The sequence below is a fragment of the Archocentrus centrarchus genome, chromosome 20, assembly GCF_007364275.1.
Source record: "Archocentrus centrarchus isolate MPI-CPG fArcCen1 chromosome 20, fArcCen1, whole genome shotgun sequence".
Taxonomy (NCBI): Eukaryota; Metazoa; Chordata; class Actinopteri; order Cichliformes; family Cichlidae; genus Archocentrus; species Archocentrus centrarchus.
In genome coordinates, this window is record NC_044365.1 from 25142677 (window position 1) to 25168058 (window position 25382).

General features: G+C 41.2%; 3 protein-coding genes across 3 annotated transcripts; 1 reads left to right on the forward strand and 2 right to left on the reverse strand.

Moving 5' to 3' along the window:
• Positions 1-2091: 2091 nt before the first annotated feature.
• Positions 2092-6887, reverse strand: LOC115799607 (Golgi reassembly-stacking protein 1-like). The gene is made up of 9 exons (XM_030756835.1): positions 6688-6887; positions 6090-6170; positions 5339-5542; positions 4925-5011; positions 4699-4829; positions 4466-4580; positions 3950-4061; positions 3736-3858; positions 2092-3086 (listed from the first exon to the last, which is right to left on the reverse strand). The coding sequence occupies exons 1-9, from the start codon at positions 6751-6753 to the stop codon at positions 2827-2829; spliced, it is 1179 nt and encodes a 392-aa protein (XP_030612695.1). The 5' UTR covers positions 6754-6887; the 3' UTR covers positions 2092-2826.
• A 1149-nt stretch (positions 6888-8036) lies between these two features.
• On the forward strand, positions 8037-10652 carry LOC115799531 (elastase-1-like). The gene is made up of 8 exons (XM_030756752.1): positions 8037-8261; positions 8364-8458; positions 8646-8752; positions 8896-9024; positions 9770-9906; positions 9995-10140; positions 10337-10486; positions 10568-10652. Exons 1-8 carry the CDS (start codon positions 8228-8230, stop codon positions 10583-10585), a joined length of 816 nt encoding a protein of 271 aa, XP_030612612.1. The 5' UTR covers positions 8037-8227; the 3' UTR covers positions 10586-10652.
• A 2168-nt stretch (positions 10653-12820) lies between these two features.
• Positions 12821-24995, reverse strand: csrnp1b (cysteine-serine-rich nuclear protein 1b). The gene is made up of 5 exons (XM_030756250.1): positions 24779-24995; positions 18388-18586; positions 16384-16643; positions 15993-16289; positions 12821-15876 (listed from the first exon to the last, which is right to left on the reverse strand). Exons 2-5 carry the CDS (start codon positions 18566-18568, stop codon positions 14884-14886), a joined length of 1731 nt encoding a protein of 576 aa, XP_030612110.1. The 5' UTR covers positions 18569-18586; positions 24779-24995; the 3' UTR covers positions 12821-14883.
• Between the last annotated feature and the right edge of the window lie 387 nt (positions 24996-25382).

The following is a 25382-nucleotide window of genomic DNA, read 5'->3' on the forward strand; positions in this document are numbered from 1 at the left end:
CAAGAGGTGGAAACAGCTTCCTAATGAATTCAGACCCCTCAGAGTGACAGTCCTCTTGCATGAATGAATGTAATTACAGCCTGTACATTGGTGGTCTGACACATGGGCACTTTCTAGGTTTTATTCCCAGGCTCTGAGACTGCACACTGTGAAGAACACCGCGTGATGCTTGTATGAAAATACACCTCACAGCACTTCCAAATATAGTCTCCATCCCGACAAAATATTGGTGATTAGGGTAGGAGGGTGATAACAGCGGAAAATACTGTGGAAATCGACGAGTGTGGTGGCGGTGCTGGGGATTTGTGCCCACACGTGAACAGAAAAGGAGCTGTCGTTAACTTTTTATCTTATTTTTACATAAATAAGTCATTATATTTTACTTCACTTGAACATCAGCACATGCAAATCTGACCTACTTCACGTGACAACACTGCACATTAACTGAGCCACGTAAACAGTGTTATGTGGAGATGTGTGACTAATGTGCTTGCAGCAATTGCGTGTTCATTTGTCAACACTCTCTTCAGCCTTGTATTTATACCTTTTTCATCCTTTCCTTCCATCCACGCCCCCCCCCCCCCCCCCCCCCCCCCCCCCCCCATCTATCCTTCTCTGTAGTTATTCTGTTTCATGATTTGTCATGCTGCAACGATAGGCTGAAGCAACGGGCACTATGCTGGTGCCTGTGAGTCGAGCCTCCCTCTCAGGGGTTGAGATAAAGTTAAGCTGACGTGTGGGTTCAGCTGCGTCAGTGTCCTTTGAAACAGTCTTCAGAAAAAGGAGAAAAAAAAAGCAAGGCATGTTCCTCCAGAGGTGGCACCTCCTTACTCTTTACCTCTTGGCTCCTCCTGGCATGCAGCTGCTGGCATTTGCCTTGGGCTGCTTCATCTAACAGTGCCATCTTCATGTTACAAACCTCACATGGAGGAGACTTAAAATAGACTCCCACAAACACTATCCAACCCTGCACATGCTGATTTGACAAGCTTGAGATTTCTCAGAAATTTCCCCCATTGTTGCTATTAAATTTCAACCCACAGCTGGATCCAAAGGCACTGAGTTACTTCATATTCACATTAGAAATAGAACAGATTCACAGGTGTGCCAGAGGAAAGCTTCCTTAAGAACACCACTTCACCACTCATTCTGGGGGGAAAACAGACAAATCCATCTCCCTCTCGTCTTTTCTTCCCCCTCATGCCCATCCCCCTCTTCAGCTGAGGAGTGGAGTACCCTGGTAAATAATTGAGGCATATTCCCCATCTGCTACTGCAGCTTCCTGCCTAATGTTTTTGTTTGTTTGTTTGTTTTTGGTATATTTGCAAAGAATATTTGGTTATCTTACCTAGAGATAAAAAAAGGAATACAAATAAAAGATCAATGAAAATAAATTGCCTTGTTTTTTTTTTCTGATTAATAGCTTCCATAATCCACAGATCACCACACAAGAATTCTTGGGTATGGGATCAAAGAAAAAATGAATCTTAATGGACTAAATAACTATTCTATTTTACATCAGTAAATGTCTATTATTTAACATCTGATACACCAAGGTATTTTTTTCCAGCCAAGTAGGTTCCTGAAACTGGAAGGGTATTTATTCTTAATACACAGTATCTTTTCTGGGTACCAAATATGGCAGCACTGGATTATACAGATCGTATGAATGCATCAGCGTTAAGCTTCCCTCTCTAACAAAAGCAGCTGAGTCAAACAACAAATCCAATCCTTCAGCTTCATAATTCTAAAAATGAAATTTGATTTAAATAAAAATATGCTCAGAAATATTTTGACTCCTTACTTATATGAAAATGCGAGCTCTAATCTGACAGAATTTTTGAAGCTGCAAAGGCAGAAAAACTGACGCTAGCTCAGCTGAGATCAATCGCGAGGTGTTTGCTGACACCTGCTGTCTCAAAACATGAACTCCGCTGTGACTCGTGTTGAACACAGAAAACGCTTCTCATATTCAACATTTAGATTCAAAACTATTAGTATGTGTGAGCCGCCATAAATATTTGCAAAAAAGAAAAAGAAAAAACAGACTCCTTAAGTTTTATCTTGAACTTATTTTTATAAATAGCTGCATATATTCCATACAAATCAGAAACATAATTTAACTAAAATCCATATAAAGAGATTAAACAGAAAACAATCAGAGAGCTGCCACGCAGGGCCCACTCATTCACATTACACAGAAGAACATTTTGACCAAGATAAAGGCAAAAAAGGCTTAAATGGTAAACGCCTGAGATTAAATCTTTCTGTGTGGGTACCCACCAGAAAATAAAAACATAAACTGTAATTAAAACATCTAAAAAAGTCCAGCTGTGACGTCCAGGTCAATCATTAATCTACAGTGTTTTGTACTATTTTATGGTGATTATTTTTAGAGAAAAAAGGTAAAGGTAAATATTTTTACCTGCGGCTTTTATGTGCACACTAGGATGGTTTTTAGCAGCATGACAGCTTAAACTCCACCATTTGGTTGAGAACTGAAGAAGCCTTTCGGATGAGAGGTGAAACGTCTTCAAGAAACAAAAAGAAGTCCAGTCGCCTTTTTCAAGCTCCAGAGACTAGCTTAAACTAAGGCTTAATCTTGTTTGATGTTGAAACATACACTCTGTCTAAACTACAGAATACATTCATGTTGTGTCAGCTGTAGGTATCCTGATCTTTCAAGTCAACATAAATGTGCAATTTAGCATGCAGCATTGGGACTGGTATACAAATAAAATTCTTGAACATTAAAAAAAATAGCCCCAGTGACACCAACTTTTCTGTAACATGGTGTGCTCTTAGATCTGATTTTATGCAAGCCAGCTAACTGTCCGGCCCTGCAGGCTCCAACATCTCTTCTCTTACAACCTGAATTGAGCTTAAGGGCTCGGAATTAGTATCTTGTATCTCGGGGATACTTGCGATACTCGGGTTTTCTGGGGTAATTTTGAGGCCAGCCATGTCATCAGCAGTCTCTGTGATGAGAGAAGTGCTGGTAGTAAGGTCGATACCAGGCCTCTGCTCAGTTTCTGGTTCTTCTTGCTTCTCTGGAGATGAAGGTCTTTGGTCAACAGATGAATTATCTGAAGAAAAAATAAAAAAATAAAATAAAATAAAAAATAAATATTATATATATATATATATATATATATATATATATATATATATTATATATATATATTTATATTATATATATTATATATATATATATTATATTATATATATATATTTATATTATATATATATATATATATATATATATATATATATATATATATATATATATATATATATATATATATATATGATAATAAATAAATAATGATAAATAATGATGTTATGTGTGGTGAAACCACAGGAAATTGTTAACAGTCTCAGTCTGCATGGAGATATTTAACAATTAATAAATGGATAAAGTATTCTTTTTGACCGTTTTATTTGCAATAGAGGAAATAACCCAAAGCACAGCCTGTTGCATTTCAGAATACACTGACAAATACTTTTCTGCTGCTATTTTACCTGTGTTTTAAAAAAAAAACTCTAATGGAATAATTAATTTTGCAGTGAAAGTGAATAATACACAACCACTGCATTAAATGAATCCCTAACTGTGAGGCATGTCAACAGTAGCTGGTTTTAATCGTGCTCATTTTTCTTGTCAAGCGGGATGCCACTATTAACACATAATTGCTCTATTCAGCCACACAATTTAATCATGTGTAGAGTGCTTACCCAAGCTACACTGATCACCCGAGTCATCTCCAAAATTAGCAAACACAGAGCTGTGGCCTTCCTCATTAGTCAAAACCGTGGCTGATAAATCTGAAGTCGTCACTTCAGGTACATTGAAAATATCTGAAAATAGCACAGACAAAATGTCCATTATTCTGCATGAAAATGCATAAAGTGTCAAATGGATGAATATGTCCTGAAGTGATGCGGTTACCTCGGTCTGGTGGCTGTTGAGTGGGTGAGACTGCAGACAGATCTTGCATAGCTTCCTCGTTCTGATTCAGACCTGCTTCAGTAGATGGGCTATATTCACCTGTAGAAGGCACCTAAGGAGAGGGAACTACAAGTTCTCTAGCAAGTCACAGTTACAGGAGCAGTGTGTAGGATATAGTGGCATCTCGTGGTGAGGTTATAGATTGCAACAAACTCAATACACCTTCCCCTCACGTTCCCCTTCCCCTTGAGTTGTAGTGGGCACCTACAACTGAGGTTAAAAAAACAAAAACAAAAAAAATGAGCTACTGTAGAAAGCGGATCCACTCTTACAATAAGTATATAGGTCTCATTTTAAGCAACAAAAATAGAATTATACTAGTCATACATTAATAAAAACATATTATTATTCCATTATTACCAATAGATGCCCCTACAACCTACACAGTGGAGCTTTAATAAATAATCAAAAGTAAGATTCAATAACCTGCACATGAGTGCAGTCATTTGTAGCTACCTCCTCACTGCTGCCAGTGAGCACTGGTTGAAGAACACTTTTGTTCTGGGCATTAAGCTGAACTGGACGAGTTGGAATCCTGTGCAAGTAGCCATAGCCGATACCACAGCCTAAGCTAAAAAAAAAAAAAAAAAGAAAACAGCATAAAGAAGACATAGGTGTTGACGTGTTAGACACTGGCAATAAGCTGAGTTTACTATGTACTTCAATTTAGTGTAAAAATCAATGCCAACCTTCCCTCTCCTCCCCATGCTCCATTGGGAGTCACCACTACCTCTCTGCACTGATCTGTCTTAGTGTTGTACACCAAAAGCTTCAGAGGTTTTCCCTCGTTGGCTTCAATCAAAGAAAAGAAATCCTCGGACTGCAGACACAAAAAATAACGGTCTTGTCATTTTTAAAATAATTTAATGAATGTATTTCTTAATTCTAATAAAGGTTAAAAACAAGAAATCTTACATCTTGTAACACCTGGTCAGCTCCAACAATGAAGTCATTATAAGCATTAAGGCCAGCCAGAGCTGCAGGAGAATTTGGTTCCACATCCTAACAAAGGGAAAGAAGGTTTGTTTTGGGTTTTTTTTTTGCTTTTTTTAAAAGTCTGAACCTATGTAAATTCTTAACATTTTTCAAAACGCTGTAATATTAGCCTACAATAAAACGTACATTTCTTAAATAATCAGAACTCTTTGGAATTATGTAAGCTCAAATAAAGGACTGATACTTTGTTTATATACCTATCCACTTTTCTATCTTACAAAATGACACAAAAAGAAAGCCTTTTGAGAACCACTCCACAGCTGTTTATAATCTGTTTAACATGACAGCCAGCAAAGGGTGCAACCTAAGCAAATACAGGTAGATTTGACTTACCAAGACATGCCACACGTTCTCATTGGCTCCTTCAAAGCTGCAGAAGCGGACGCTAGCCCCCAGCAAACCCTGACCCCCCCACATGTTACTGGGTGTCACCTCCAGTTCCCTCACCCGCTGAGTTTTGGAGTTATAGACTTCAAGTTTGACCGCCTTTTCAACATTGGCCTTCAGAAGATCCTTCAGCAAGTCATTTTCTTTATTCTGGAGAAACAGGGGGATACGGGCTGTTGCAGCTGCGACAGTGCAGATGTGTTTTCTTTTATATAAAAGAACATGAAATGTGATTACGGCAGAGGACTAATCACAGCCACTCTTCATAACCGAGGCTATGAATTCAAGAGATTAAGAAAACACTAGGAAACACACAGCGCTGCATTATCTCCTGAAGGTAGTGCCTCAAAAGTCACCTGAAAATAATGCAAATCAGTGTTTGCCTGAAGTGGCGAACCTGCCTAACATTTTTTTCACATACACAAAAATGGATATTGAAGGCCCCAGAAGATGATTTCAAAACTGACTACAACTTGCTTTTGTTGTATGCAGTCGGTTCAGATCTATAGATACTGTATGCTCTTTTGCTTCATAACATCTCTTAAAATAAGTTCAGCCTATATGGGGGGCATTCACAGCTGCAAATTTCATAAAGATAAAAGAAGTCAAACTTTGAAGCCTAGTTACTTATTTGGTGATATTTTTTAACTATCACCAAACCAGTACAGGAGTTTAGTATTGCCACAGGAGTACTCACAAGTCGGGTGTTTCCTATAGAGAGAATGAAGTCAAAGAAGGGCTCCAATCCAGCCTTCAGTGCAGGCGAGTCCTCCTGAACCTGAGAAATAATAAAAAAAAAACATTACATAAAAAGAAAAAAACTTGACATGTGGTTTGAATGACAATAAAAGGCACAGCGTTATTATCGCCTCCGTGTGTCAACTTAAGATATTGCAGTGTTTAGAATTTGGGACTCCTCATTGAAGCGAGGTATTGCCTTTCTCGCATGGTTAATATGTTATATGTAACTTTATAAATTACCCTAACTAAAACAAGTTTGTGTAGCAACTGCTAAACTATTGCACTTCCCAACAAAGGTAAGCGGGATGGAAGTATGCCAAATGCCACCTCATCATCATGGGCGGACACCATTCAGGCTGACCACAATTTTACGAGTTACTACAGTCACTTACACGATAACCTGTCAGTTACCGTCAGGCCTTTCGTAGATAAATGCAGCAACAATTATGGTTCATAGCCTAGGTACCAAGTCCCTAAGCGAAAAATGCGTAAAAAGTGAGCAGTAGGGACTAACATGCTGCGTGAGAATAACCTTGCACTAGTTTATAACGTACCCCATGGACATGATATCCACTGTTAGCGCCTCCGTCCGAAAGAAACGAGCTCTGCGGTAGCCCCATTGCCTTCAGCAGTTACGTTATTCTAGTTCTGACTAAATGTCACTAATGTAGACTTATTTCAGGAGTCATTACTGGAAGTATGACCCGCGTACAAGCTAGCTAACTAGCAGCTGAGACAGGTTGACAGCAGGCGCTGGAGGGCTAGACAAAGCTTATAAATAATGATGCCAGAAAAATCGAACTTCTCTGTCTTGAGCTCCATGTCCACAGCCAGAAAACGTTCGATTAGCCGTCCTTCACAGGATGTTCTATGCGGTTGCATAGCAAAAGACAACGCCGAGCTCATTCATAAAAAAAATCCAAGTGTTTTTAAAATATTCGAATATTTTTTGATAAAACATTGGAGTTTGTTGCCTCACTGCGCATGCCTGGGGAAAGTAAAGAACATTTATTGAAGTCAGTTCTTAGTTGTTATTTAGATGTAGCTTTGAGCTTTCGTGATTTATGTCCTGAATCTGTTATTCACCTGTTTTAACATTGTCCATTTGGTAATTTGTCAGAAACAGTGTGACTTTATTCACAATAACACTTAAAAACATTTTTGTCTTATCGTGGAAGAATGTGTAGTTTGGCCTCTTTGAAAACCACATACAAAAACCCAATTCTGACTACTTGATACTTTTTCTGTTGTTAATGTCAAAACATGACATTCATTGTAACAAATACTCTGGAAGGAAACGATGCTTTACTGCTTTTCATAATGAGGTCAAACAATATATCCAGTCAATTAAAGAGCTGGGATAGGCTCTAGACCCCTGCAAACCTGAAAAGGATAAGTGGAAGACAATGGATGGAGGGATGGATGGATGGATGGATAAAAGGTACTTAAACCCACTGAGAAATGTATTGCTTTGAATGTGTAAGAATCAGAGTTCTTATAACCCCTAACACCCCCTAGCATTTCCTTTTCTTTCCCTTACCTAAAGCACTCATTGCTTTTTTGTTTGTTTGTTTGTTTGTTTGTTTGTTACAATGAATACACATCTATATTTTGCATTAAAATAAGAGTATTCTGTTTTTTCTCAATTTTGGTACTGAATAAAGTTGTGTGCAGACAAGGCTGTGGAACTTTTTTTTCTTTGCCTTTGTTGTTGATCATTTCAGACTTTTATCTGCTGGAACATTTGTCTTGGACGCAGACTTTTCACAGGTGGTTTGGCTGACTCTGTCATCCTTAGACTGCACCTGTTCTTTTCCCACCAAATAAAATGCAAACATGTTATGTAAAAATAGGGATGGATTTTTAAGGGCTTTATATGGTGGTTTACTCCCACATAAAGTCTCACACTTTTCTAATTTGTTCCCTATTCTTTAACACAACTTGGCATAGTATTACATTTGATGTGAAATGATCCACATGGAATACTGATATTGGCAGGTAACATAACAGTTGCCTAATTTGGAGGACTTTTTACTTTCTCCCAATCTCAAACTGATATAAAAGCAAGCTGCAGCTGGTTCTCAGTGCTCCAACATGATTTGGCTTGTGGTTCTTCTGTCCTGTGTCGGTAAGCCTGCTTGAATTAAATAATTTACCATAGCCTGTGCTTTGCCTGTGAACATTAGAGTTACCACCTCTGTCCATGTTCATGTCCATGTGTGTACTGAAGGGCTGATTTGTGCCAAAGAACCTCTCAACTACAAAGTTCACAATGAGAGGGTCATAGGGGGCAGTGATGCTAAACCCAACACCTGGAAGTGGCAGGTAAATTCTCTGAGCACTGCTTTTTTCTTTCTTACCTGAAAAATGTGTCATTTTAAAATAGATTTTGGAGCAAATATTTTAAGTATTGTAGTACTGAACTGCTAGTATCATCATCATACAGTCTGTAGAATTCGATAAAAACCCTTCGACCTCCACTCCCTTTGTATATTTGTATTGCATTTCACAGGTTTCTCTGCAGTATGATTCGTACAATGATGGTTCATTCTACCACATCTGTGGAGGCTCTGTTGTTCATAGTTCCTACATCATGACTGCAGCTCACTGCATCCTCAGGTTTGAGCTCTGAGCAGTGACACCTATCTTTTGTATATTTTTCTAATATTTAGAAGTCTATCTTGGTGTATGCTGAGCTGAATAAATGAGTGTAAGTAACCACTGTGTGCTGTTTTTTTTGTTTTTTTTTTAATGTCCCTCAGCATGGTTGCTCGTCAGTACCGTGTGGTGGTGGGTGAGTATAACCTGGATAAGTACGAGGGCAGTGAGCAGTTGATCCGTGTGGATAACATTGTAGTCCATCCCAACTGGAATGGTGATCTTGCCCACGGGTAAGGTGGCAGCATGTCACATCATTCCTATTCAAGATTCAAGATTCAAGAAGTTTATTGTCATGTACACCGCAAAACACTGTGGTTATGCTGAGCAATGAAATTCTTACTTGCGACTGCTTTACAAACAATTGAAATAAGCAACTAAGTTAAAATAAAATTTAAGAACTAGTATATTAGGAAAGTAAAAGTAGAAAATAAAAATAAATAAATAATAAAGCAAGTGCAATATATACAGATATATACAGATGAAAGAAAGGCAGGTAATCACAGTTTGGTAATCAGTCAGTGGTTCAGTAGCCTGATGGCCTGTGGATAGAAACTGTTTTTTAGTCTGGTTGTTCTTGCTTTTACACTCCTGTAACGTCTGCCAGACGGCAGGAGTGTGAACAGTGTGTGCTGTGGGTGGGTACGGTCCTTGATGATGTTGTGTGCCCTCTTTATTACCCGGGTATTGTAAGTGTCCTGTAGTGATGGGAAGGCAGCTCCACAGATGAATTGTGCTGTTTTGATGACACGCTGGAGAGCCTTCCTGTCCTGACTGGTGCAGTTTCCATACCACACCGTGATGGAGTTTGTCAGGATGCTCTCCACAGTGCATCTGTAAAAGTTGCTGAGGAGCTTGGGGGATACTGTCTTTTCAAGTCAGTTTTAAAAGTGGTCTGCCATCACTAAAGCTGCCACACAGCAGTTTCAGCACACAACCTGCTACTACATTATGCAGCTTTATTCTTTATTTTTTTAGAAATGATATTGCTCTCTTGAAACTGGCTGATCCCATCTATAACAATGGTTACGTGGCTATAGCTGACCTCCCCTACCCTGACCAGACGCTGGCTAATGGCTTCACCTGTTATATCACCGGCTGGGGATTAATGGACTGTGAGTAGACATGGGTGCCAAATGCACATTCATGACCTATGGGTGCATGTAATAAGGAAATGCCTACATTCCTTCTCCACTGACTCAGATGGAGGTAGCATCCCTTCCATCCTACAGGTGGCTGCCATTAATGTGGTAGCGCATTCAGTCTGCTCCCAGCCTGAGTGGTGGGGCAGCATTGCTCTGGAAACCATGGTGTGTGCTGGAGGGGATGGAATCGTATCAGGCTGCCAGGTAGAGGAAGGTTTTCATTGTTTTCCACATGTAGCTACATGTGTTAAAAAATTAACACCGTGAGCTTCAAATTGTCAAAATTCAGTATTAGTTTCATTGATGCTATTACTAGTAATCTGCTAACAATAATATTATGTTAAGAATGATCTGTTTTCCCAGTCAATGGGTGCTCCATTCTTATTGCTATCTGTCCCAGGGTGACTCTGGAGGTCCTCTGAACTGCTATACTGATGGAGCCTGGAGAGTTCACGGTGTTGTCAGTTACGGCCCAGCTGGTATGTGCAACCAGCTGTATAAGCCCACTGTCTTCACCAGAGTCTCTGCCTTTGAAGACTGGATGTTTTCAGTAAGCCTCTTCATGCCTCTGTGGTTTTATTTGACTAATATAATCCCAGAATGTGACTAATTTATGTTATTTTTTTTTCAGGTAATGGGTCTTGTTTAAGTGGCACCGTGGTACTTCAAATTCTCAAATGAAACCTGCAAAATAAAATTTACATGCATCTCATTCATGTTCAGTGCAGCAGATGTTTGCCTGTAGTTCTTAAATTAGCCAAAGGGTGGCAAAAGCGCCCCATGTCCTGATTTTCTCTCAGAATCGGATGCATTTATTTATTTCTTTGGTCCTCCGGTACTTTCCCACAGTTTCAGAAACATATTTCCTTATTGACTTCATTTGGTGTTGGTGTACTCTGCTTGTGACCAGTCTACACTACAAAGTTTTTGTTTGAATACCAACACAGCGGTTAGAGTCATGACTTTCGGACCTCCCGAGCAGCAGTTTCAGATGATGGAAAATTCCTAAGGAAATATCAAATGGAAATAGAACATTTAAAAGAAAAAAAGGCTTAAGTAGCAGTGATAAAAAAAATTTTTAAAAAAGACAACTGGATGATTCTTGTAAGGTCTACCTGAAAACCCTGTCCCAATAAACAGCAAACTTTTTTTTTTAATTGTGGCCAAATGCAAAAGCTATATGTAGTCACTGACTCAACATTTCCTTCTTGTCTGGAATTTCTGGCCATATGTTTGTGGTAGTAGTCAAGAGACTATTGCATGACATCACATAGTGTTTTTTCCCACACCATGGAAACCAGAAACCACAGATACATTCCAGTGGTTTAGATTAAAACCTAAAAGGAATGTTGTTTCAATGCATTTAAGAAATGTAGATTGTCTTTAATGCAGAAGTAGCCAGTGGTCTTAATGGTTTGCCAAATGGTTGTTAAAACTATTAAAAAATATACATTTAATAAGCAATTGTGTCTTTATGATCTATCGGAATCTCAACTTTGCTTTTTTCAGTTCAATTTTATTTATATGGCACCAAATCAAGCCCTCAAAGTCCTTTATACTGTGAGCTAAAAACCATACAAATTAGAAAGGAAAACCCCGACAATCAGACGATCCCCTACGAGAAAGCACTAGATGACAGTGGCAAGGAAAAACTCCCTTTAACAGGACAAATCCCCAGCGAACCAGGCTCAGGGAGGGGCAGCCATCCGCCTCGACTGGTCGGGGCGGTGAGGGGAAAAAGGAAGACAGGACAAAACAGAAACTGTGGGAGAGAGATGACAAACTGTAATGACATGCAGCAGTGGCATAAACACACCTGTGGAGGGAAAAGAGCCGAGTAGACAAGAAATGCTCAGTGCATCATAGGAAGCTCCCCAGCAGTTTGAGCCCATTACAGCATAACTAATGGATGCTTCAGGGTCACCCGTCCTAACTTTAAGCCTGATCAAAAAAAAAGAAGGAAAGATTTAAGTCTAATCTTAAAAGTAGACGGGGTGTCTGAACCCTGAACTTTAGCTCAGAAGAATTTTACTAAATCTAACAGTCGCTCCACAGTCTGCTTACACATTTGCCTAACGCACAAAAGATCTCCGGTTTGAGACCGAGACACAGATCCCTTGGGGGTTACAGCAGGAAGCAGATCTGGTGTAAAAATCTGTCAAAATCAAATATGTGGAGCCGTCTGCTGTGGTGACCCCTTGTGAATAAGGGAGCAGCTGAAAGAAGCTTCTAGTGTACAGCAGCAAACTGTGGGACAGGAGTCACTGGAGGGGGGACTGCCAGAAAGGTTTCAAAACCACCAGTAGTGTATTTTTCCTCAACTGCACTCGATTTGAAGGTAGATGCACATTAGTATACTTATTTTAAGTCTGCTACTTTCAACTGCTCGCCACAGTGGGTCACCATGTTTGAGTTGACAGTTCCTGCAACTCCAAAGAGGATTTGTGTCTCTGGCTGCAATTGAACCAGCAACCTTTCACTTGTCAAATAAATGTGTGTAAACCACTATACTACAGTAAACCAATGACTTCATCTGTTTTTTGGTTGGTATACCACCTTCTTTTTTTCTTTTTAGCTCAAAGCTGGGAATAATAATGCAGGAATTTTTCCAACTTTTCCAAATACCACACTGCATAAAGTTTACCTTGACAAATGACAAAAAAACAGTCAAGCATTTAGAAAACATTTCTTTTATTATTATTATTTGGAGGGACAGGCTGTCAAAAATGGCGTAGATGAAAGAAACTGTTTTTTTTTTTGTTTTTTTTTGAACAGCAGGTTAATGTGTGAGTATGTAAAAAATAAAGCAGCTTCATTTGCTCTGCAGGACCATTCAAGCAGAAATATGTACAACACAAAAGGCAAAAAAAAGTAAGACAAGTTCTTTGAAAACAATATAAATTGTACTGTAATACATTACATTGAACACTCACTGTTGCCATTTCTTCATGTGATCTGAAGTTTTATACAAGATAAACAAATATTTGCTTGCAAAAATGAGTGCCCTCTTCATGGCATAAGAACATATATCGGATGATTTCAAAGTAATCAAAAAGGCAAAAAAGCGAATACATTTCCAAATGTGCACGCTGCACTTTTTCAAAGTATACAATTAATCAGAACAAGTTTTTAACAAACAGGACCTGCATGCATAATTTCTAAAGGGTCCAGAAAGGCTGTTAAAACAGCTGTAGAAAGGGTGAGATATGTACATCGACTCTCTAGTGTCCCTTGGCTCTTCACACAGGTGACAGCACAATCACCTTTGAAAGGTCTCGCTCAATAATTAATGAGGCAACTCTTCAATTTTCAGGGTTTGCGTGTGCCATAAAAATTGTATAATATATGCAATTTTTATCCACAAAAACCCTTTACATGTGTAATTCATAGCATATTGTAAGCCAAGTCACAGACTTCCAAAAGATTCAGAGTACAATCAAATTGATCTTTGCAATTTACTTAGTTTTAGTGGCATTTCTCTAAGTTATCTAACCATAAGGCTGCCTATGAAAAATACTTCAGAATGCTGGAGAGCAATAACCTTCATAAGTATACATTTCTCTATAATTCATATATTACAAAGGTTGTCCCAGATTGAAAATTACTCATTTTGCTTAATAAAATATTCAATTTGTCAGTGATTAGAATTCTTTTGTCATTCTACATAAATTAGTTAGAAAATATTAGTGTAATTTTCTATGTTTATATTATAGGCAGCGATACAACAGACCCATAATTTAGTTTCAGTGATTAGGGAGATTCCACAGTTTTCAGTCCCAAAGCTTAAATGGAAGCACAGTGCACACATAAGCATGCATGGCTCCGCTGATAAGCAGGCACATCCAGTAAACTTTACAACACCCCATTTTATTGCCAAACATCTTAAATTAAATAACTACTGAAATAATGAAACAATAAGTTACCCAAAAAAAAGAAAATGTTAAACGCATAAGAGAATAGATATTAAATACTTTCTGATGGACTTGTGGTCCCATTTCCCATAACAATGCCTAAATGTGATATGGAGGGAAAAAAAAAAAAAAAAAAAAGGGAAGATTGCACTTTCAGGTGAAAATATCAAACCACAGTGCTGCTTGAGTGAAAGTAGGCTTTTATCAGAAATAAATAAAATAAATTCATAAAGGAAATAATTTAAAACAAAAGTAAAAAGACAATACAGCTACAGCTTTTAATGGTATGAGCATTATATCTAGTTACCCTGCTCATAAATACGAAACTCCATAATTTAGCGTTGAACTGTTGAATCGATCCCATTCGACCAAAACAATGCCTATTCATACATAACTATTTTCACAGATAAAGTGCTGATCGAGGAGATTTTAGAGGGATTTTATTTGTACCATAAAAAGACCCTTGGGAGAGACCTTGAGGAGAAGGAGTCCACTAACTTTAGGATTTAACACAAGTAGGACCCCATCTACTCAAGTCATCTGGGCCCAAAACGAGGGCACAAGCAGGGCTTTGTTACAATTTGACTCTGGTGTCATATGAAGGCCATCAAAGCAAAGGTCACCATACATTGCCTCCAAAAGCTAGAAAAAAAAAAATCCCTGAGGTGCACATTCAGCTGTGTTGAGATTCCCAACCTGGCCCCAGTGAAGGTTAATTCCTGTTTAGCATGCGGTTGGTGATCTTGGTTTGGTTAAACAAGCTTTCTTAGGAACTGAGAGCCACCATTTTTTTAAAAAAAATGGGCCTGGTGAAATGTGATATATTTTTAGTATCTTTTCACTTTTAACACTAGCTGCCATCTCACACAGCGATAAATCCCAAACTGCTTTGACATTTTGAAGGCAAGTCTGGAATTTTGAACATTTATTATTAGGCAAGAGGGAAATCACAGCTTCCTCCATCATGTTGACATCTTATGTGCCTTTTCAAACCTGTGTTTTTCTTTGCACTGTCCACAAATTTTCACGTTGCGTGTCAAACTTTCACAGACTCCATCACAGACAATTTCATGGCTTCCTCCAACAGCTGATTGTCTGTAAAAGTGGCAGGGGGTTCTGGGACGGACTCTGAAAGGCCAATCAGTGACTCCAGGAAGCAGGTGCCAGGGTCACTAGCTGCAGGGAAACTGGGATAACTAGGCAACTGAAACTGAAAAAAGTTGTCCATGTGCTCGTACTCCTTGAGGGAATTGTAGAGGGAGCTGGGCCCCAAACAGGGGAACTCAAAGAACTCCAGGTCTGACTCAGAGGAGAGGCTCAGGTCCATGTTATAGCTAGCTGAGCGATCAATGGTGGGAGAGGGTGTGTGTGGCACACTACTGCTATGGAAGAGGGCGTTTCCTTGGTTGGCATTCTCATCCAAAAGTTCTGAAATGGCAGTTGCCCGATTGTCTGTTTGATCGTCCGAAGAGTCCAACAGTGCAGCATCTATATTGTCATTCTCGTCAGCAAAGTCCACCATGCTAAAGCTACTAAATGCCTCCGTAGACGGCTGCTGTTGCTCTTGCTGTTGATCTGGACAACAAGTGTCTTTACTGTTCTTATCCCCACTGTCCCTGCTACTTGAACAGTTTTCTGTGTCACTGAAACACAGTATGCGGCTCAGGCCTTTCTCATCGACTTCCAGCTGGGCGTGATGCTCACACGGACTCTCCCCTGCCTCCGAATCCTCGCTCTGACCTGAAGAGTCTGACAAGTCCGTCATATCGCTGCTGCAGCTGTTCTCCCCAGCTGCTGCAAGTTCTGCACTAAATGGGAAGGAGGGCACTGCTGGTGGCGGGGTGGCACCTGTTGTATTCTTCTCATCCTCCTCTGTGCTGGACTGCTCCTCCAGCCTCTTCTCCAGCTCCAGCTTCATTATAGTGTGGATGTAATGCGTCTGTACCCTGGTGGAGTTGAACTCAATGCGACCCTCTGTGTTTCCGCAGCCGTCCTTGGTACAGCCACATGGAAATGAGGAATGGTCCATCTACAGAAAGTAAAGAAAAGCTGTTAAAAATCACTTGTTGCTTTCATGCAACACAAAACTCCAAGTTGTATCGTCTCTAGGTGCTCTTATGAGCATGAAATTTCAGTGGTTTTTACCTGACATTTGATGCCAGCCAGGCTGCAGCTGCAAGTCTCAGGTTCGCAGAATCCCTGACAGTCGCAACCACAGTTCTCCCTGGAGAGCCTCAGCTCGTGCAGCTGCCTCTTCTCCTCCTTGTCGATCTTCTTCACACCGGCTGCTTTGAGCAGTGCGTAGCGGTGCTTAGATGTGTAAGGCTGGAGAAAATAGCCCTCGTCGAGGTTGGCTCCACTGATCTCAATATCCTGCTCTGGGATGTCATCCACCGTAAGCCGCTCTGCCTCCTCGTTCTCCTGGGTTCCATTTTTTGTCAGCTAAACACAATAAAAAGGGCAACATATATTATTATGTTGAACTGGGATACTTTCGGAGATTCCTTGACTACTGCATTTCTTTTATGGTGCATACCTTCAGTTTGAGAGCTTCCAGTTTCTCTTCCCTGAGTCTGTTGAGGAGTTTTTCCCGACGTAGGACCCGCTGCTCCACAGCAAACTCTGCAAGTGTGTACGTGTGGAGCGCACTGTGGCGCTGCACCATGCCCAGAGTGCATCCTCCTCGGCTGGGAACGCTTGTGAAGCCCTGGCACCGAGGGAAGAAGAACACCGTCACCTGGTCAAACGTCACATTGCCCCGCCGTGCTCGCTTGGATTTCTTAAGGATGGACGTTGCTGTGGATGGACAAAAATGCAGGATTAAAATACAAATTGTCCAAGTAAGAGAGGGGGTTCAAAAGAGAAGGCGATGCTTTCTTTTGTGCCACTAGATGGCACATTCCCCCAGCACTTGTACTTGAGAGGTGCATAAATGCTGCTGAATAGACTGTAAAAGGACACCCCTCTGATTCATTGCCCCAGCTTTATCATGTACCCAACTAAAAGACCCTGCTAACAGAATTCCAACACACTTACATCCTGTAACATGAAATCTACCCCACCAAGAATCTATTTCGCTTTGTAACTTGCCCTACTGTGTGACAAAAACCACCCAACCCAGGAATTTCCCTTTGTTGGCCAGCAAAGTGGAGGAAACAGAGCTGCTAGGATCACAAAGTGGTGAGTAAATGCTTGAGGCTTCCAGATGGAGGTGAAGGGTGGAAGTGTAGCCCTTAGGGCAAGAATAAAACCTGCCCACCCCGGTCTCACTGCTAGCTGACAATCCCCACAAAAGGTTCTCTCACTGTTAAAAAGCATTCACGAGCTTTCTATACCCAGACAAATACAATAAAACCATACGGGAATCAAAGTGAAACCATATGTGGGGAAAAAGAGCCCAGTTACTCAAGCTTTATTATATATTCCACTTCCTCCACCCAGGAATATTCAACATAACTTTTGAGCCACTTTTAGAGACAAGCAATTTTTTCCCTCTCCCTGAGTCATCAGAGCCATTTTTCTTTTTAAATCCACATGTGTTGGACATTACAATTATTATTTGGTGGGAAACTCCTTGTAGATTTCTAGTACACCCTGAACAACCGCGAACGACACGGCAGTCGAACTGAAAAGTTGGTGTTTTAACAATTGAAGCTTGGAGGAAGAAGAAGCACCTTTTACCTTAATAGAGGTAAGCGGCACACAATAGTTCTACTGTGTTGTCTAATCTGCTGCTTGGGGTAATACATAAGAAAATAAACTACCAGGTACAGCTTCACGTCCATCAAATCCAGTCAGGCTTATGACATGCACAGGAGACAAATGACATCTTCTCGACCGCGTCTAGCAGTCACTTCACAATTTCTGTAAACACTGGATTATAATGATCCAGCCAATCTGCTCCTTTAGATGTGCCTGCACGCCTTCTTTTCTTGATTGTCCTAACCCCCCTCCTTTTTTATCCCTTCACCCACTCACTTTCAGCACCTGTGCTGGGTGCACGCCCGGGCTTCAGACAAGGCTCTGTGTGTTCCCAGTCTTGGCAACCTGCCATGCTTCTCTTCCTGGCTGCCTGCCTCACCATCCTGGAAACCTCACAACTGTTTGCCCTTCTCCCGTACACCACAATCCCTCTCCAAGCCGGTCGGTCCCCTAAAGCCCAGCAGACGCACACAGGTCGAGACACAAAATTGCCCGAAACTGCGTGACCCACATCCCTCTAGAAAAGGTGAGTCTGGGCCTGTATGCAGGGTTTTGGGAAGAAGGTGGAGACACAGCCAAGGTGAGCAGCCACTGCATAATGCGATTAGCCATTTTTCAGCTTTAGGGCATGAAATCAAAAGAGGTATTCATTGCAGAAGTCTGAAATCATTTCTGTGAAGTGTTTCATGGCCTGCCAGCAGCCCAAATTCCTTAACCCCCATTTTTATAATGTGTTACTGGAGCCTCAGTGGATGTTAACAGCAAGAGAATGCATTATTAAAAAACATGTACCATCAGCTCTTTCTATGATTGATTATCACTGGGAAAAGACACTCACTGTTGATATTTGTTGCTGGAGAGCTGGGGTTGCTGGGAGTGGAATCCAGGGTGTCCGAGTAGCAGCTCTCCGCCTCCGAGTCCCAGCCTGAGCAGGCAGAGGAAAGGGAAGAGGGTGATGGTGAGGAGTAGCATGGGTCCTCATCCACCTCCTCAAACTTCCTCTTGAGAAGCCCACTCATGGCGTTAGTGCGAAAGATCTGCAGGATGGAGAATAGAGAGGGTAATTAGCAAATTATTAACACTTATTTTAACAAACACTCTTCTGACTCTTCTGAACTGTATTTTAATACCCCGATAAATTATCATCTGTACATTATCAGACTTTTTTTTTTTTTTTTTTTTTTTTTTTTAAAGTATCAACTGTACATGTGAGTCATGTATGCATGACTCATGCTACTCTCAAGTGAGAGCAATGGCACACAAAGCAATCAGTTCTATTTGCCTAAGCCAACAATTACTGGACCCTTCACCCCTCTTGCAAATCCCATCAGCTCAGCAAATGCATAAATTAAGAAAGAAGACCGAATAGAGGTGACCTGACATTTTATTTTCTAATCACTCTCTTTAGGCAGCCTTTGCAATCAAATATGCAGACCAAAGTAAGGGCAATTTGCCACTTGTCATTAGTAATGCCTGCACAGAAACTCATTGAATACATGCACAGCTATGCATAGGCAGGATGTTTTGTTGTCCGTATCTTCAGAACTGAGTAAAAGAGAGAAGTAAAAAGATTATCACCAGCTAAAGCTTTCAGTGGGAGGAAGTGCTGTCAGCCCTCTAATCTTCAAAAATATTGCCTAATATCACCTTGGAGGAATAAGATTTGTTGGTGTGTTTAACTTTTATTTTTTATCAGTTAAAAACACTTTCAAAATGCCAGTCTTTTTCCAGAAAAAATAAATAAATAAAATGAACCACTGACATGACAAATGAACAGATTTGATAAAAAGGAAGATTGCTGTTTTTCTGTTTTATGGTTAACGGATATAAATGAGTCTTGCTACCTTAACAAACACCAAACGAGCTTCTTCACAACTTTTGAGAAGCGCTAGACGATGGCTGCTGCTAGACGGGACAGTTCATCAGTCTGGGGACGAGCCCCTGCTAACTTGAACACAGAGGGAAGGAGAGGTGGAGGGAAGAAGGAAGTGAAGGGAGAGGTAGGACACAACTTGTCTGTACTCCAACACAGACACTCCTTCTGATGATGTGGAACGGGAAAGGAGGCTTTCACTTTACCCTTAAAAAGAGTATTTCACTGTCAGACTGGTTACAAATCTTTAAAATTTTAGCCAAATCACTTACAGCATGTGTATCCACTTCAATTTGTAGTCATTTTTTGCCATTTTTGCTCAAATATACTGTGCTTTTTTCAATGGCTTGAAACTTTTTTTCTCCCCTGCATAACTGAGTAAAAATCTTATATCAGTTGCTAGATACAATATGACACAAGCACCAAAGTGTCCTTCCAAGGCTAAACTGTGACCGCCGCTCCACAGCATCCAGCCAACAGTAGAATGTGTCAGAAATGCTCCAGTGACTCTAAAGGAACTTTGACTCCATGTGTAATCTGCATGTCTTGCTTGTCTCATCAGGATGTTATGCAAGTGTCAGCACTCGAAGAAAAAAAAAAAAATATGGAAGCTGGCGTACAAGGAAAGGGAGCATTTTCTGCATGCAACAGGAAGCAATTATGCAAAAACCACTCCTCCTTTTGACAAGGATACAGGCAAAGTCAGAGTCAAGGGCAAGAGGCTGACACCTTTGTATAGGCGGTGTGTGCATCTTTGCAGATGTACAGGGGGTTATTGTTATTGCTGCAGTCAGATATTGTTGTCCCCAGTGCACGTATGATGAATGAATCACCTTGCAATAGGTCAAGCCAACTCGTACTGTCTCTGCAACAAACAAAAAGGTTTCCACCACAATGTAGCCTTCACATTACACGACAATGAGGGGGGGGCTCCAAATTCCCCATCCCTCAGTTTACTCAAGCAAGAAATAATCTCAAAATGCCTCCTACACCTACAGCTAATATCATCACATCATGGGATTTGTCTTGAAACAATTTAGAAACACCTGGGTGCAGCATCTGTTGCTTGTGTGTTCACTTATCAGACAACGTGTGTGTTCTAAACGCTGCACCCCTCACGTCTCTGTGTGCACAGAGCACGCAAGGGCTCACCTTACATTTCTGCCACCATTCCCAGCCCAAGTTCCCAGAAAAAAAAAAAAAAAAAAAAAAAAAAGAAAACAAAGCTGTGAAGCATCCTCAAGGGAGTGCATAGCGCCAGCTAAGCAAAGTCTTTTTAATTAAAAGCTGCAGTGAGGCAGAAGGGGAGACGAGCGAGAGAGAGAGAGGGGGGGGGGGGGGGGGGGGGGGGGGGCAGTGGTGGCAGAACTGGGTCATTGTCTCTTGACTGCAGTCTACCTGACACATTGATTTGTTAATCCTGTTCAACGGGCAGAAACAATGGCGAGAGGTTAATCCTGGCAAGGGGACGGCTTGTAGTCAATCTGGAGCTTCTCAGCCTGCTCAGCCACTGCACCCACTGAACAAGGCCAAGAGAGCACACAGAGCGGATGGAACAAGGGACCCAGGGTTTAAAAAAAAAAAAAAAAAAAAAAGACAACATCGCGTAGTGACTCATTTGCAAAAGGGTGGAGGGAGAGGGGAAAAAGAACAAAGATAAAAAGGAGAGGAATTCAGCGCTGGCTCCTCAAGAAAGCAGTGCCTCTGAATGTCTGCTCTAAATGAAGAATGGATGTGATCGGACAGCCGAGCCAGAGAGGGAGCGCAGCATGTTTTCAGCGTGCACTAAATTATGCATCACTGTCATTCCATCAACCGCACACAGGCAGGCAGATAAAGGACGCATCCACTGAGGTGCTCCCCAGCCAGTTGTCACAGACTTGGAAAGATAAATCTCTGGTGAGGAGATTTGTCACCAGAAGCACTACACAGCTCAAGTCAGATGCATAACTATGTCAGTTGAATAAGATTATCTTGATACATCCAGCTACAGGCTGTTTGTATGACTTTAGAATTTCAATTCATTTCTGTTTTAAATCCTGCAGACAGCATCTCTGTAGCAAACCCTTTTATAAGGAACATTAAATTATTTGAACAAGAGGCAAAAAAAAAAAAAAAGAGCTTCAAATTACTTTTAAATCTAAAATGCCATGGTATATCTAATCATAACTTATCAAAAAGCTTTTATTTAGTCAGAAGCACAAAAAAGCAACACAAATCAAGAAAAGCCTTCCTACACACATCCCTGGATGTGCACGGGTATCAACTTTCAGCGTGTTTAAACTGCTCCTGTCTGTCCCACAAGTCACAGTTGACTTTGCCCCCTTGCACTGCCTGTCCAGGCCCTTCGCAGCTGATAACAGAGTGGGTGGGAGCGACAAGTTGCACTAATCTTAGCCAGCCGGGAGCATTTACATGGCACACTGACAGCCTTGTGCAGTGTCTGAACGACTGACTGAGTGCTCATAAAATGTGATAATGATGAGCTTGAGAGCCTTCCCGTGTGTGTGGAACCGTGTCTGGGCAGGCTAGCCCCTGCAGGCTTTCAAGGTATTGCACCTCTCACTTCCCGTTCTGACACTGAGAAGACGGAGATAATTGATCAAAGCCATCAAGGTGACGATGGGCTGGATTCCAGCTCCTGCACAGCTGGGGAAACACTGGCTCATTTCTTATGAACTCAGCTGTTAGTCAGAAGCGCTCCACCTGCTGGAACAATGCATGGAGTGCTCCCGCTTTCTCCTCTATAAGCCTGTTGTTCTCACTGAAGCCCAAAGCTCACCGTGACTGTGCCACAGAAACATTCTGTTCCTCTGCCTCGACCCGTGCACAGCCCGATTCCAAAAAGGAGAGGTAGTGGGAAGAAGGAGGGAGGACTGTACAAAACAAATAAATAATGTCATGTCTCCAAGCCACAGGAATTCCATTCTGGCAGCACTGCTCCCGCAGTAATAGTGGAAGAAGAACACAGGCTCTATCTAACCCAGATGCGTTTTCTACTGCTCACCACGGGAAAGTCCTACTCCCACTAGAAACTCGAGCAAGCCACCTTTCCTAGCCACACCTGACAGGGTATTAGCTTGCACGTGGACCTCACATGCCCTAGGCTGCCATTAATCTGTTATGCAGACTAAACCTGAATGGCCAGGTGATGCCTGCAGAAGACTGTGTACTCACACTGTTTTGGGTTGGTTTACTCCTACTTTAAAAGAGAAGGCTAAAACTGGTTTTTCCACTGTTTTCCTAGAATGACATTCACTGTGCAGATAGAGAAAATACAGAAAATTACATGCAGCTTTGATTTTTCTGTAAAATGATGGCAAACATCGGGAGCTGTACCGAGTGTGCAGCAGCAAACTTTGGGAAAAACCTCTTTAGAATAACAGTCTACAAGTAGAAAACATGCAGCTTTTGGGTGTGTGTTTGGGTGAAGGGAGGGGGAGTGGTTGTGGGTTCAAGGGTCGTGCTCCAGTCTGGGACACTTGCTGTATGGAATGCTGAGAGAGGACAAAGCAGATGGGAGCTCTCTGCTGTTGTGTTGGAGACTGTCAGCAGGCTCCCTGTTTCCCCCCCACACACACACACACACTCCCCACTCGTCTCCAGGCACAAAAGCGTGGGGCCATCCTGCGTGACCAAAATGAAGCAGGCACAGAGAACCTTGTCTGAACCCAGCATGCGGCTGCTGCCTCTCCCAGCTGGGGAGACAGATACTAAAAGTGTGCATGAGCTTCCTGAGGTTGTGAAACATACACTGCAGTGCACAGGAAGTGGCCATCCAGATTATCTGTGCTGTGTCTGACAGCTGCAGGCACCACAAGGCAAACTGAATGCAGGATCACATGATGGAGATGAGGCAGTTAGGAGGTGGGGATGTTATTTGTTGTGCTGCAAATTCCTTCAAATAATTTAAAGAATTTGTATTGCCTTGATGCTATTTACGTTGTTTTAACGAGAATGCAGCAAACCAGTCAATTGTTATTTCAAGAGGGATCTGAGTATAAAAATATGTCCTAAAAATGCAAAATTATATTAAATAAATGAAGACAAAGAGTTATTTAACGCCTCTGAACACAACATGGACATTAAATGCACAGCACCAAGTGTTGTATTCCTTCTCAGTAAACAAAGGATCATTCAGCTCTCTGTAGCCTAATTCCAGAAAACATGATTCCAAAAATGATCCGGGTGAGGTCGCGCTAGAGACGATTAAATTGATTCAGTCGCTTTATCAAAAACAGACACTGTCCACAGATTAAATAAATAAATAAGAGCTACATGGAGCTGTGTTACACCTGGAGGGAAAAAAGCATTAATAAATAAAGACTTTAGGATGACAATAAACAATAAACAACAAGCACACTCGCTTCTCTTACAGTACTTAAATAATTAGAAACTTCAGTCATTTAGGTATCAAAAACAACCACAGATGGAAACAAAATATCCACATACCGTTACTAAAAATTGTTTGATTAAACAATAAAAGGAGCTCTATCTACATTCCTTGTCCACACCTGGCTAAGAGCATGAATTGCTACCTGCATGTGGCAAATTGATAAAAATCAATCACCGATTCAAAATCTATATTTAAACCGGGCCGAACATGCGCGTCGTACAAGGACAGCCGGTGCTCTTCCCCCGCTGACCCGCTCATGCCTCATGATTAATGCTAATTCTAATGACAGCAGCCCTGTCAGCTGTGTGCTCAGATGTAGTGCCTTCAGGAGTCGCTCTAGTTACAAGAGGCGCACCAGCACCGCTGAGGTGAACAAGAACAACTCTGCACGGGCTAAATACACAAAGCCGACCTCATCAACAGTTCAGATAACCCAAATGAATCCACAGCCGAAAACGCACCGCAGCGAGGAGTACAGCTTTCTCGGCGAGAGCCGTGAAGTTTGTAAAAAGCTGATTAATCAGCGATCGATCTTTAAAAAAAATAATAATAATAAAATCAATAAGTAAATGAAGCGGATTGTGGAATCTCGCCTAAAAATCAGCTAATTAAGTTAAATGATTTTATTCATTTCCCGTTATCATTTCTGCGGTCACTCGTGTGTCGCTATTAGGAAACAATTCATTAAACCTCACTTGAACAAGCGGGGCCACAACCGCGTCTATTTCCAATAAAGCGTCAAGTTAAAGGAACACGATGTAAAGTGTTTAAAAAGAAATCAACCCTCAAGATGAGCCCGTAACTGCGTTTCCCCTCCACACACACGGGACATTTAAATGACTCCGACACACGAGAATAAACATTCAAACTATTTGGCGTCCCTCCTCCGCTGAGGTTAAACGCGTAAATTACGGTGTTCAATCACCCAGCAGCGAAACTCCCGATTCTGTTTGCACTCACCACCAATTCAAGTATCCGATCACCATCAGTCACCAAATAGCGCTGGGTAAAACAGCCGATGGGGGTAACAGTGTAAGTAATCCAAATGGCACGAATAAACGCAGCGCTTATCCCCGCGTATACACAGCTTTCTCTGCTATTGTCTGTGCCTCTCTGCCGCACGGGGTCCGTACCAGCTGAAGCGCTTCCCTTGTCTGTAGCAGACTGCCGAGAAGCGCAGCCTTTTTCGTCAGTGGAAAACTCCCTCCTGGCGTCTGGTCTGACGCAGGCGGTGACACAAGGAGGCTGCCCACGCCGCTTCCTGCCTGTCCTCCTGTGTTTGGTTTGTACCCTTACTACCTGCGTGAGAAAATTCATGGTCACTAATAATAATAATAATAATAATAATAACAACAATAATAATAATAATAATAATAATAATAATAATAATAATAATAATAACAATAATAATAATAATAGTCTGGGAGTAGTAGTAATAGTAGTAGTAGATTGGCTCAGATAAATACATTAAAATAAAATTTTGAATCATTTATTTAGTTTTTTTTTTTTTTTAAACAGATACTCACTGTTTTATACTCAAAAGCAAGTTGTAGCAATCTTCAGG

Bases quoted from the DNA above. Each gene is read 5' to 3' on its own strand.
- LOC115799607 (XM_030756835.1), bottom strand. From the start codon at position 6,753: ATGGGGCTACCGCAGAGCTCGTTTCTTTCGGACGGAGGCGCTAACAGT. The intron at 5,012-5,338 runs GTAAGTCAAATC...TCCCTTTGTTAG, and splicing joins AGAACGTGTGGCATGTCTTG to GATGTGGAACCAAATTCTCC. The intron at 4,581-4,698 runs GTTGGCATTGAT...TTTTTTTTTTAG, and splicing joins GCATGGGGAGGAGAGGGAAG to CTTAGGCTGTGGTATCGGCT.
- LOC115799531 (XM_030756752.1), top strand. From the start codon at position 8,228: ATGATTTGGCTTGTGGTTCTTCTGTCCTGTGTCG. The intron at 8,262-8,363 runs GTAAGCCTGCTT...TGTGTACTGAAG, and splicing joins GGTTCTTCTGTCCTGTGTCG to GGCTGATTTGTGCCAAAGAA. The intron at 9,025-9,769 runs GTAAGGTGGCAG...TTATTTTTTTAG, and splicing joins AATGGTGATCTTGCCCACGG to AAATGATATTGCTCTCTTGA.
- csrnp1b (XM_030756250.1), bottom strand. From the start codon at position 18,568: ATGAGTGGGCTTCTCAAGAGGAAGTTTGAGGAGGTGGATGAGGACCCA. The intron at 16,644-18,387 runs GTGAGTGTCTTT...GTCCATCCACAG, and splicing joins TCCAGCAACAAATATCAACA to CAACGTCCATCCTTAAGAAA. The intron at 15,877-15,992 runs GTAAAAACCACT...TACTTTCTGTAG, and splicing joins TGGCTGGCATCAAATGTCAG to ATGGACCATTCCTCATTTCC.